Raw genomic sequence first — 14,201 nt, 5'->3', positions numbered from 1 at the left:
GTTATCGGGAAATGGTGCCAGAACAAGTGCTCTGCCCCCTAGCTGCTTGGGAATCTGATGAATTTGGAGCCACAAGGTATGGGGTGAGCACATGACAGTAAAATCAGGGAGTCAACTGGCATCTTAAGTAAGCTGATATTCTTGCAACTTACTTTAGGAAGGTGGTGTTGCCTTTAGCTATGTTAGCAGTTATGTTTCTGTCAATTAATTAATAAACTTTGCGGTTTCATTTTGGGTTTTGCTGCAGAGCTCTACTGTTGATAGATGACCTAACGGATGGATGTGAGTGATGATGGTTCTTGATGAGCGCTTGAAAAGACACAGAAAGACAGTTTTTAGGAAATGTAAATAGTCTGGTGGAAGCCAAAGATAGGAAAGATAGGACACAACAAATGTATAGCAACATGAGACAATATTTTTCCATAAACTGCATGCTGTTTTACACTGTATGGATTGGTGATCAGGTGAATGAATTATTTCAGCAGCAAAGTGGTGAAGTATTAATTTTGTATGATGGGTTGCTATTAATGATCACATTTCTCATTTGTTATAAAGGTATACATTAGAAATGGCTAAGAGATGTAATACCAATGATTCTTCAGGGACTGCGGATATTCCTAGGTAGGGCAAAGACAAAAAATATCATAGTTTTCATCACTATTTAATTTTTCAGAGAGATACAGAGTCCTTCAAAATGCCACAGTAAAAGGTTGCCGGGGCACAGGGATTCTAGATCAATTATATGGGTAGCCTGCAACAATTTATCATTTGAAGATAGCATCTATGTGGATTTGAAAGAGTAAGCTAGTCAATATCACAGGACATAGATAGAAGGACACAGGGTAAGAGTATTAGAGATAAAAATAGAGCAGCAAAGCAAAAATTGTGGGGTATGGTATAAGAGAAATGCTGATGGAGCCAGGTATTTTAATGTAATTGCTTTGGGTATAGCAGTGTTAGGAAAGAATTATTCATTTGGAATACAATAATCCATTGTTCATCTGGAGCCATTAGTAAAATCAGATAGAAAGACTGGAAAAGGTAAAGTATGTATTAGCTAAATGAAAATGGGTATAATTATTTTAATACTGTATATCTTACTTGCTTAACTAATGTAGGTGAATGAAAGAGCTTAAAAAAATCTGAATAGGAATCCCCTAAAATCTATAAGAAATCTTTGAGAGGATTAACAGAAAATGACAAATTAGGCTGTAAAACTATTAGAGAAGTCCTTCACAGCCCTTGTGAAACAGGAATCCTTATTTCATCACTGCTTCTTGAGACCCAAAAAGAGAGTTTCAAAAGCAACATAAAAAAAATGAAGCAAACAACGTGGTGGAACTCACGTATATAATCATTAAACCAGAGACAATCTTTCTAGAGAACATGATTTGGTTTGTAAGAGTGAGGTGATTATACAGGTTTGTTTTCTAATGGGTTACAATATATTTGGGAGCAGTAGTACTGTACTTTTATCTCTATAGCTAAGCGTGAAGTAGCTAGTTTTAGAATGATATCTGAAACATAAAGAGCCCCTGAAGAAGAGAGATGGCAAAAGAAATGGTATTAAAATGCTAAGGGGGAATAGTCTAGTTAGATTTATTAGATATAACTCTGCCTCCTTCTATTCCTGTGGTAATTTGTTGTCATGGGTGTTAGCAGGGAAAGGCAGTTAACTCCGTCTGTGTTCCGGACAGGCAAATTATGTTGTCCTGATGAGCACCATTTAGATAATTGAAAAAGTCTTTATAGACTATTCACCTGTTTGTTGATTTTAATATATTAATTCATTGTAGGATCATGGGGTAGATCAGACACACTTCATCAAATTCAAGACTTCAGCCAAGAAATAGTGGTGAATAGTTTCAAAGTATTGATCTCAATCTTTAGAGCTCCCAGTTAGCCAGATTCATGCTTTCTCACAGAGCTCATCTCCCTACAAATCCCACTGCAGCAGCTATGAACAACACAGCCTACAGGATTAAATTTATCAAATAATGATCAAAATGAGCCCATGTCTTGTCATGTTTAGGGATCATGATGGGTGGATGACCAGGACTGTGAGCTGGTTAGACCTCACTCCCTCCACAGTCTGGAGATTCCCAAACCTCTTTCACCTGAGGGGAGGATATGAAGGAAACTCTGTGAGAGGAGCCTCACCGAGATGTCCTACTTCTGTAGCCCTCTTCTGCAGGATGGAAAGATCCAGCAGCTGTCCTATTATGGGGTATCATTCCACATCTTATGAACTGTCAAGAGTTCTCTGCTGTTGAACTTCAGCAACTTTTCTTTTCTCCTCTCCACCAGGAAATATGTCATAGGCTTTTGTCTCATGGCCTTTACCCCAAACCAACGGATCCACTGGGATTTTTATTTATTTAAGAATTAGCATTCAGATGGCAAAAATTTAAATAACCCTGATCTGTTTAAAAGGAACTGACATGTACAAATGTGTGTAGCCTAATCTTAGAACAAATATATAAGTGGAATGACAGGGAATGTAACATGCACTATAGAAGCATTTGTCCACCTATGGAACGCGAATATTTTGGGACATCTGCTAAGACAGACAAACTCTGAATGGATTGTGTAATAGGGAGGCTAATAGCATTTGGGACCAGCTGTCTCACTGGCATATTTCTAATTATATTTTTATTTTAAATGATTTTTTAAAAAATGCATCCTATACTTCGTGCTGTTAATCTTTACTCTTCCTTTGAATCCAGCCCTTTTTCCATTACCCTGTCCTTGGCAATGATGTCAAGTGTGTTACTTTGCTTACAGATGGAGGCAGGTGCAGATAGATGGCTTCCCACTGCTTCATTACAATGCTCCCTTCTGGCCTTGGAATCTATGCATTAAAGAGCCTTGCTATTAAGTGCCTGGGTGAAACAGTGACAGCTTTGCATCCCACCAAGCTTCGTCTGTAAAGTTTTATCCAAAGAGACAGCTCCTTTGCCAAAAATGGGCTTGGTCTGCAAGGTGCCGAGAGCCCACAACAATTACTGAGCCTGATTTGAGAATAACTCATTTTTTTTAGTTAATGGAATTACACTGGTGAAAGTGGGTCTGATGCAGATTCCAGTAGTTCAGCTGTGCCTCAGGGATGCTTGACACAGCTGAAGATGACACACCAAGTGCCCTTTGCACTCCTCCGATATTGGGGCTAATGTGTGCTGGGCCAATCCCTTGGCGTAAATGAGAGCTCTAACCTGTGGCAGCTGCCAACAGTCTGTTAAGGGTTTGTTATAGCAGCTGATTATCAGAAAGGAGCCTTAGCTACTTCCCCAATCCCCGGTCATGTCCTCTATAATAGTAGCCTTGAATGATGATGGTACAAGAAAGCACTATAGCAATCTTACGCATCCGATAATTCCCCACTGCAAGGATGATTCTCTGGGTTTAAGGCCAAGTTGCTCTGGTAGAGCAGTGCATAGCAGCCAAAGCTGGCTCAGGATGGGGAACAATTTATGGAGCAGGAGTTTAGGTTACTCACTACCATACAAGCTCATACTCCATCCTTTGAGAAAATACTTCTCTCATTACCATGGCCTTTTGCAGTACAACTTGCAGAGGAGGCAGTTAAACAGAGGCTTTGAAGAGAAGTCTTTACACCCACTCTGATCCACCACTTCACAACCTTTTGTGTTGCTCTATCTTCTAAACACATACTCATGGCACACTTTAAAAGGGTAAAAGGCTGAATAATACTGGGTAAAAGCAACTGGGATTTCAGTTTGGCTCTAAATACTGGTGACTTTGCTATTATTTTCAATTTAAAAAAGGGTAGTCTTAATTTCTTTTAGTTATTGCTATGATATATTTAAACAAATGACTGAGTGTGTCCTGTTAACCAAAACCCGTTCACCCAATGTTTCCATTCCGTTTTTTATTATTTTTAATCTGCTTTCTCTAAGCTGCGTTATCATATGTGAATTCCAGCTGCATATTTTTAAAAATAATTTATGTATAACTGTCATAGCTACCTTATGAATAAGTTATCAACCAACCCTGAGAGCTATACTGGCAAATATTTTTTTTAAAATAATATTTATAAGACTATGAATATTTTCCATTAATGCATTTATCAAACAGTTGCAGCCATTCACTTGGTTTAAGAAAGGGTCTCCTTTCTATTAATGCCTCCTCCCCTGCAATAACCCAACATTACTTGATTTTTTTAAATACTAATACAGCAGCATTCCAACTAATTTTAATTATCTTTTATGACAGCAAGTTCAACTTATATAACCCCTTCTGCTAAGAAAGGCACTTAAAAATACAGACCCTTCATTATATACCCAACTGTACCAAGCTAGTGATGAGAAGTGAAGGGAAAAATGAGGGAGTCTTCAAGCATCATTTAAAAAGTGGCACTGTTCCTGATATCCTCGGGCAGGGAATTCTAAAAAGGATTATGCTAAATTTAGGTAGCAGGGTGATGGGATTTTGGGGGAATGGTGAGACAAGTGACCTCAGCTGACACATGCTGGGTGCAAGGGGGTGACCAGATTAATTGAGGCTCAGGTTGTGAAGAGCTTTACAGGTTTTAAAAAAAAATCACAGTGTAGCATAACTAGATTGATGATTGGTGCATCTGAGCTTGAACTGAAGTTGTGAGAACATTAACAAGAGAGAGGGAATGGGAAGAAGTGAGCATGTGCTGTACCCTGGCAATATTCCGAAGGTGATAGAAGGCCAAATTCACCATGTCAGAGCACATCTTAGCAAGCAGATGCCCTGTAAGAGTGGCTGCTTGCTGGACTGTTCCCAAATGTAATAGAGAAAATAAGCACTTTAGAAATATCAGAAGTCTAAGCTCTGACTGAAGACAGCTGATCATCTGCAAAAGCACGCCAGTGAGTACCTGGGCTTAATGTAGCCAATGGGTAAAAAAAAATTCAACCCCAACAGCATTAAAATGATCATTTACACTTTCAAAACAGCTGTAACTGTTTTGGAACAGTTTCTGTAACAAAACACCCTTTTCTCCAATAGAGATCAGCTGTTTATATTTACATCCCTGGAAAGGGGAGAGATCAGTTTAAAAAAAAAAAAAAAAAAAGGAACATGCAGGTCTGGTGAATCAAACCTCTAATTAATATCAGTTCTTCAGCCTAAGCTATTTTTGATTTTGCTTTCTCAATGGGTGTAAAAGGGGACGATCTGGCCTGTACTATAGAGAATATTGAGCCTGCCTGAGGCACCATGGCCTCTAGAAGCTCCCATGTCTATGGAATGCTTCTGCACAGCTCATGCCACACGGCTTTCCAGCCTCACTTTAGTCCTGGAAAAAATCCTAGTGGATTTATGGATGTATGGATGCAGTTATACTGCTATATGGATAAATGGCTGTAGTTATACTGCTGTAAAGGTGACTTATTCCTCTGCCTGTACAGAAATAGCTAAATAGGTATTAAAATACTTTTGTATAGCTATAGCTGCATCCATCTGAAGGGATTGTGCTGCTTTGATTATGCTGGTATTGTTAAAGCAGTACAACTTTCTAGTATAGGCAAGGATCTAGACTTCTGTTAGATTCGTTTAAGGCTTGTCTCCTATAAGAAAACTTGCACTGGTGTAACTACATCAGTTTTAACATAACAAGCTTTTTTATCATTCATTTATTTATTATGTTTTATTTTTGTCATAGTCAGTGGCGAGTAGCCATCTGGAGCATCCAAATAGAGACTGACAAAATGCTAGTCGAAATAAGTAGGTTTTCAGGCAGAATTTGAAGATGAAAGGCTGTGGAGAAATGAGTCTCTCTCAGGCATGGGGTGCAGTAGATCTGTGTGAAAAGAACGCACAGTTGTGAGTGGGAGAAGGAGACTAACGGAGCTGAAATCAAGTGAAACTGGCAGAGGATGGAGTGACAAAGAACAGTTAGAAATGAGGGGCAAGATCTAGGAAGGGCAGAGTGATCGAGAACATTGAAGATGAGGAGTGAATATGATAGGAAGCCAGTGGAGCAAGAGTACTCTGATATCCGGGGGTGGGGGTGGGGGGAAGGATTAAGTTGTTTGAAACTCCAGGATACCTTTTATGTTCCATTATTTAGAATATTTTACTTTTGTGGTATCACCAAGTTTTCAACACACATTAAGATCTGCTGTGGGCCTTTCAGGAGCTTACCAGTGAGGCTGTTAGGGTGCTGGCAGAAAAAGGTTTCAGGTCGTTTAGACCAGAGGCTAACATGACTGTGGACAAGGGCAAGGCACAACATATGTTTTAAAAACAACCCATACCACTTTTTCATGTTCCACATAACCGGCAGCATCAATTTCTGGTGGCAGGGTCAGAGAAGAGAAATTTTGGAGTTGGGAAGGGGAAGAGGAGTTGTGGGATGTCCTCCCCTTCAAAGTGTTCACAGTTTAAGATGAAATTTGGCACAATATGATCCCAAATAAGAAAGCAAATAGGTTTTGAGAGGATTTTTTTTAATGGCAGCATTTAATTCTGAAATTAAGTCCAGCAGGTAGAAAGATCCTGCATGGATTTCCAAAGATATTGCCTATTGTTTTGCTGGAACACTTTTTATTTATTTAGATAAGCACTGGAATCTCAAACAACTAGTGATGACATTAACCCTGTCTAAGAAGGTTATTTTAAAATGCATGAAATTACCAGTGGGTCATTTGAATTGTTTTGCCTGCAAGGTTATTCTGACAGGCTGCATATTTGTATTACACCTAGCAGCCTCAAAGATAGGGGTAAAAAACTCACATCATTTCATTAGGGAACTAGGCATCGAAAAAGGAAGGTCTGGAGAGGTTTTTTTGGAAATTGCTAATGTTTTTACAATATGATGGGGCAGTCTGAGCAATCAGGTGGAAGACTAACCTCAGTGATTAGACTGTTGAAGGGAGTTGGTCTGCATATCAATATATACAGAGGGTCATATTCTGTGTCTGCTTATTTAGGTGCTTATGGGGTTAAAACAGTGAAAATAATTAGTCAAATTCATCCCTAGGGAAAACAGACACAACTCCCTTTGCAGTAATAGGAGTTGTACCCACTTTACGTTAAAGATGAAATTGGCTTGATATGACTCAAAACAGCAGAGAAACTGAACAGAGAACATCACTGTAAGCTGTGTATAAAATATATTTGTGGCAATATGTCTCCACAGTGGAACTCTGAGAGCGGAAGTGGGTCCATTCACTGTAAAGATCCACATAGCCAAACCACATGTAGGAGAGGAGCCGCTGGCTACATGTGCTAATTTGCTCCCAAACCCAGCATGAGGCAATACCATGTCTATATGGGTTCCTTAGCTCCACAACGTGTTGGGGCTGAGGATTCATTCCCAGAGGATTCGTTCCTGGAGTCCCACTATGGGTTTCAGCACATTTGCAGGTGAGGAAAAACCCTTTTAGAGTAAGTATAGTTGCTTTTTTCAGCATACAGCGAATATTGTTTTAGAGCCAGAAATGTACCAGCAGTACATACTCAATATGTTCATTCATCTTGCTTGCTTTAGTCTTGGAGCAGGCTTGGTTTTTCGGGGCTTACTTCCGAATTCATTTGCCTTTCCTATTATATGGCATACTTACCTAAAATGGCTTTCCCCCAACTTTTAACTGAATTTGTTTACCTGATGTACATTTAATAACTCAATAGTATTAAAAGTTATATACATTTAATTAATTATTTTATAGTAGTAATAAAATTTCTTTGGCCTTGACCCTCTAATTTTTTCCTGACCTCCCCTCCCACCACAATTGATGTTGATGTCAAGGAGAGCTGCACAAGGATAAGGTCATTCATAGTGATATTTTCTGGCGTTTAAAAAAAATTAGGAATGATTAGACAGCAACTCTTCAACATTGAGGCTGATGGGGACTGTCCTATGCTGACCACCTGGAAAATAGAGGGCCAGATCCTCTGCTGGTGTAAATTAAGGCAGCTCCATACAGGTCAATGGATCTATGCTGATTTGCACCAGCCAGGGATCTGCCCCAGAGTAGTATTTCTGTTTCCATTTTTATTATTAACATCACCTTTGAGTACATGAATCCTATTTTAGGAACAGAGGAACTATAAACCCTATGTGGGCTGCTATATTGTCATGAGCATTTTATTAAGGAGCATTCGGTACAGGCAATAAAACCTACTTAAGTACCTATTAAGAAAATACTTTGAACCTAGTAAAAGAATACCCTAACTCCAAAACCAGACTACACCCCATAATTCAGTGATCCTCACTGAAAAGATCTAGCTCAAATGGGTCTTTGTTATCGTAGCGAACTAGTTTATGCAGATGGAAGTTGGTGATATGTGAAGGATCATTAGGCTGTGTCAAGTTTCATTTTAAAGACCATATGTAGACCTTTTTTAAAAGAAAAACAAACTACTTCACCAGCCTAGAGAGAAACATAAATCATGTATTTTTTTATCACCTCAAAAGACCACCCGAAGATGAGCTCTGATATTTCGAATATGACAAGCAATCTATACGCATGAACCGCAATTTGAGTCCTATGACACTCATGCTGATGCATGCCACTGTGTGGTTTATGGATGCTACTCTGACAGTGTTATGTAAAAAACCAAAGCTTTTTGTCATGGATATTTAGTCCTACACAAGACTTTGCCAAAATTGTGGGCTAAGTAAATGGCCCAAGCACTACTCCGTAGACTTTGTCCCAGTAAAATACCGTTGCCAACTTGTGACTTCTGATCACTACCCCCTGAAAAAGCAACACATTAATTAGGCTTAAAAGTACTACCAGGACAGTGGAGAATGTAAAGAACTGAAAGTTGTAGCTCAGTTTTTTTAAAGGTTATTAATAATTTTTGATTTCCAATTAATTGTCATTTAAAGATCTGGGGGATTGTGGAGTTCTAGTCTCTGAATCAGGCACAACAGAACCAAGGTTATTAAGTTCAGTATCTGGCTGGGAACCCTGGTGTGCACAATGAAGACACTCTTACTGAGGGCAAAGCAAAGTTTTAACAACTTTTATTAACACAATTAGTAAAGACACAAAGGCTCCAAACCTCATAAAAAGATAGCAAAAATGCAGCATTAAGGTGATGTCTTGTACCATTCCTCATGTATGTACTCATATACTTACATACTCTCACCCTTCTTTGGGGATCTGGTGCCAAGAAACAAAGAAACTGCTCTGTCCTTGGGATGCCAAATGATGGTCCAGGTCCAGATCAATTGAAGACAACCATCCCATGCCCCACTCCTCCATCTTAGATGGTGGTCTGGCCTATTATAGGGCCTAGAGCCTATCATGAATATTAATTCAACATGTCTATGCTCCCTTGCCCATATCTAACTTCCTCACCCTAATAACGTTGGAGTTTCTCTATCCTATAGATTAGTATATTAGTAATGTTAACTAATTATCGTATACATCAGTTTGTTGCCAAGGCAAGTTCACGGTTAAACATTTGTCAACATTTTATCCTAAAATATCCAAGGTTAGCATCAGTTCAGTGTTCTTGTGATTACTTGGTATCATTATGCACAAACTCCTCACTTAAGCTATTCCCTGTTCCCCAAGACTCAGGGTAACTGTTGGACCATTTACCTGTGCAGAAGTTCAAAAGCCTCAAAATTTTATGCTAACTGCTTATTTAGTGTCTTATGAGATACAGGCCTGTTGGTTCTTTTGTGTTACTATTGACTAAAATAAAATCCTAAAGCTAGCTTTATGGGCTACAAGGGACAATATGGAATATAAGAGGAAAAGGCACAAGATGAGATTGAGGATGGGCCTATGTGGGTGGCAAAAGAGGGGAGAGGGCTTCATCTCACTCCTTACACCTCTTTTGCCAGGCCCAGACTCAGACATAGTCTTTGTACTACCTGAACATAAGGACTGCTGCTGCTGCAAACTAATAATTTAATCAACTTTTGAAGTTCTTAGTCTCCTTTATGAGTTTTAATAGGATCAAAGTGCGACATAGATATTTTGCTCAGGGTTGTAAATTTCCTTTTAATCACTGATAACTTGGAAGCACCCTTATTTATTTATTTGGAAATTAATACATTTTAACAAGAGGCTCAGCATCAGAAACAACAAGAATGAGGATAGTGGGATAGCTCAAGGTGTTTGTAATGGGATGTGGAGTCCTTTGCTTCCAGGCCATCATTTCAAATTCAGCCCAGGTTGGTGGCCAGTATGAAATGATTTAGTTCGTGGTCCCAGTCTAGTTCCTCATGGACAGCTGTCCAATAGCATACAAACCATCAGCACAATTGGCATATTTGTTGCAACTCTCAGCACAAAGCCTAGGGACTGTATCAGCATGGAAACAGAACTGCTTTCTCACCCTTAGAGGTTCCTTCCGACCAGAGTTGTGGCATGTGGTAGGAGGGCTCTGGGGAAGCATGCAGTGTTGCTGTCTGATCTGTACCTATACAGTGGAGATAAAGAGAGACTTCAGTCTCCAGTGCTGCTGTCAATTCAGTTTCTTGAGCATGGACATTCAATAAAATAACTTATAATAAGAAAAAAAAGATGGGTCTGAGTCTCCTTTCACTTATCTTGACATACATAAATCAAGAGTACATCTTCTAAAGCCAATAGAGTTGCTTCATAGAAAACTGGTGTTAGTGAGACGAAAATCAGTCTTAATCAGAAAAAAGTCACTGTTCAGTCCGAATGTAGAAGTACCTTATATTTTGGGGAAAAGATTGCCTCTAAGTGAGCTTTACAATATATAGTTCATGGCGGTTTGTCCCCCTTCTCTGGTAACAAACATGGTTTTGAGTTGAGGCCTTGCAATAGATACTGTGATCTACTAATAACAAATAGAGTTGCAAGGCCAGATCCTTGGCCCTGCTAAATCTGCTTTGTCCCACTGGGATGATGCAAAGCAGATAAGAAGCTGGCTTAAGTGGCCATTTGAGATTCCTAGTTGTGTAGGAGGATTCTTGAGTGGCACAGAGCTGAAGTAACTGGCCCAGTTCTACCTACCTTCTTGTAGTCCACAGCGTAGGGCTGTGTCAGGGGAATGGAGACGTGACCTGAAGCACTGCTGTTCTACAGTGATGCTAGGCTCCTGGAAGGGCCCCTGGGTAGCTGTTACAGCTTGTGCAAATTAGGAACTTGGAAAATCAGAGCACCTTTTTTGCTGTATAACAAACATTGCTATTTCATATCTGTCCAGCACTACTCCTGACTGATACACTGAGTGTCACAATGTTTCTGGGAGCTACTGCATCTTCATATTCTAGCTGCTTTATGGGGGCAGAATTAAAGTTGTCCAGGTGTGTTGTTTGGGAAGCAGTACCTGAACTATTCATCTCCTGGTTCTTTTTAGTTTGTGATTATTTTTGTTGTAATCTAACATTATCTCAGAAAATACGGGAGAAGACCGTAATTCAGTATTTCCCGGTTTTCCAGCATTTAACTTTAGGGTTTGAAAGTGTACAGCAGAGACACATTGTGTTGCAGAAGCCTTAACTTCACTTTAAGAAAGATTTTGCTAGTAAATTTATGCTAGTAGATTAATATTAGAGTTTAAGACATGTTGCTTTTTTGAGGTTCTTCTGGGGCTTGTAATTGGAATTTCTCTTCTCTTATTTCAATATTGAGTCACAATGGGCATTTAACTGTGCAATTGACTGTGTTTGTGCTGGTTCTTTTTCCCCCTCAGATATTGATGAGTGCGCTGCTAAGATGCATTATTGTCATGCCAATACAGTGTGTGTTAACCTGCCTGGAACATATCGTTGTGACTGTGTCCCAGGATACATCCGTGTGGATGATTTTTCATGTACAGGTGAGCTTTTGAAGTCTTTGTAATAGCACCATGGTACTCTGTTTCTTGTGTACTGACCAATTCACTAACAAATCTCCCTTCTGGAATGCAAATTATAGTTGGCCCTGTGCAGGGGTGCAAGTGGGTGAGAATGCACAAGGAGCCTGCCTTCCTTTTGCACACCTTTTAGGGGACAGATACAGAATGACCCAAAGAGCTAAGGCACTGTTCATGGTTAACACCATCAGTTTTGGTGGTGTACCTGGGAGGAATGAAAGTAGCAGTATGGCATCTATCCATCTTAGTCTACATTGCATGTCCAATGGAATTGACTGAGTGTAGGGGAAGCTCATACTCCATCCAGTTTCTAGCCTTGAAGGGGGCCATGATCTTACTCCACACACCCATCGCTTCACTAAGGCTGAGAATTATCCATCCCATGCTTCGGACCAATGCAATGTTTTTTTGGGGTGGGGAGGGGAGAGGGGATTCCACATGTTTTTGAGGGGAAGAACGAAATGTTTCTCTAGCACTTCTTTGGAGTTGCTCAATGGTTTGAAACACCAGAAATAGTCATGGAGGAGATGAATTAATCAACAGAGTCAAGGAGAGGTGGTTCAAAGATGTGAAGCTGTAGGTGAATTGTATACGTCATACCATATGAATGCTGATTAAACCTTTATTTCACACCATACCATCCTGTATTCTGTAGAGGCTATGTTTGCTGCAGATAAACTAATAAAAAATGTTAGAGAGTTTGACAGTTTTACTGAGATTAAATTTTGTATCCTTCTGCCTGTAAAGCCAGTGGCCTTAGTTGCCACGAGTCCAACACTACAGGGCTCAAAGGAAGAAGAAAATTATAACCACTATAACAAATAAAATGACCTAAAATAGTTTTACTATACACGTAAATAAAAATATCATGACTTGAATATCTGAGATATCAGATTGTATAGGACAGAAAGATATGATTATATCAGTTTACCACATAGATACCACCATAGATGTAGTGATATGTGTCCATATCTCTATAATGCCCTTAAGCATTTGTTTGTGTGACAGTCTGGAATATGTTAGTGTTAATGCTGGGAGTTCATATTTCTACTATTTGTAGGTCTATGACGGAGATTACTCAAGGGTAGAGAACAAATACAATAATTTTATGCATTGAAGTAGATAAATTTTTAATAACTGTAAAATCAGTACTTAAATGTCTCAAGGGATCTTGGATGACCCTTATTTCCATGTACACATCTGAAGGAGGCTTCACTGTCTATCAGAAAAACTATTTCTCCAGAATGTGAGAAAATCTCTTGAAGTGCTCTATCCCCTCCATACCTGAAATGATAACCTCTTTCAATGAGAGCCCTCAATCAAGGCTGTGTTCAGAACTACTTTTGTGTGCCACAGCCTCATACAGCAGGGGCGGCATCAAACACCTTTACTGAAATAGAAATAAGAAAACTTGACACAACTCCAGGTTTTGATATTATCTTGGGCAGTCTGTTCTCTCAAGTAGAAAGATGGCCAAGAAATGTTCGATATGAGAGTGGTTATTCCAGGCTAGAAATCATGCTATAATGTACACATTATCCTTAGGGAAAGTCATAGAGACTATCTACTTCATGATGACAGCACATCTTATCATTATATCTAGCATCATATAGCTTACAGAAGCTTTGGAAAAGTCCTCCTCACTTCTTGAGAGAGGATGATGCGAAACAATTTCATAGATTCATAGATATTTAGGTCAGAAGGGACCATTATGATCATCTAGTCTGACCTCCTGCACAACGCAGGCCACAGAATTTCACCCACCACTCCTACAAAAAAAACTCTCCCACCTATATCTGTGCTATTGAAGTCCTCAAATCGTAGTTTAAAGACTTCAAGGAGCAGAGAATCCTCCAGCAAGTGACCCGTACCCCATGCTACACAGGAAGGCGAAAAACCTCCAGGGCCTCTTCCAATCTGCCCTGGAGGAAAATTCCTTCCGACCCCAAATATGGCCATCAGCTAAACCCTGAGCATATGGGCAAGATTCATCAGCCAGATACCCAGGAAAGAATTTTCTGTAGTAACACGGATCCCACCCTATATAATATCCCAACACAGGCCATTGGGCCTATTTACCATGAATATTTATTTACCAAAACCATGTTATCCCATCATACCATCTCCTCCATAAACTTATCGAGTTTCATCTTAAAGCCAGATAGATCTTTTGCCCCCACTGCTTCCCTTGGAAGGCTATTCCAAAGCTTCACTCCTCTGATGGTTAAAAACCTTCGTCTAATTTCTAGTCTAAATTTCCTGGTGGCCAGTTTATATCCATTTGTTCTTGTGTCCACATTGGTACTGAGCTTAAATAATTCCTCTCCCTCTCCGGTGTTTATCCCTCTGACATATTTAATGAGAGCAATCATATCTCCCCTCAACCTTCTTTTAGTTAGGCTAAACAAGCCAAGCTC

The 14,201-nt window shown here is 39.6% G+C and overlaps 1 protein-coding gene across 4 annotated transcripts in view; it reads left to right on the top strand.

Annotated features, from left to right (window-relative positions):
- NELL1 (neural EGFL like 1) overlaps nucleotides 1-14,201 on the top strand; it is a 418,230-nt gene that overhangs the window by 181,578 nt on the left and 222,451 nt on the right. For 3 of the 4 annotated variants that reach the window (XM_074955195.1, XM_074955192.1, XM_074955194.1), the window contains exon 13: nucleotides 11,623-11,748. The exons of the other annotated variant lie outside the window; for it this stretch is intronic. In XM_074955195.1, the coding sequence (XP_074811296.1) occupies nucleotides 11,623-11,748 (126 nt within the window). The remainder of the gene's footprint in view (nucleotides 1-11,622; nucleotides 11,749-14,201) is intronic. 4 annotated transcript variants of the gene reach the window in all.

Source organism: Natator depressus, chromosome 6 (genome assembly GCF_965152275.1).
Source record: "Natator depressus isolate rNatDep1 chromosome 6, rNatDep2.hap1, whole genome shotgun sequence".
NCBI classification, from domain to species: Eukaryota; Metazoa; Chordata; order Testudines; family Cheloniidae; genus Natator; species Natator depressus.
Note: the sequence above shows the minus strand (reverse complement) of the source record. Positions and strands in the feature narration are given on the sequence as shown.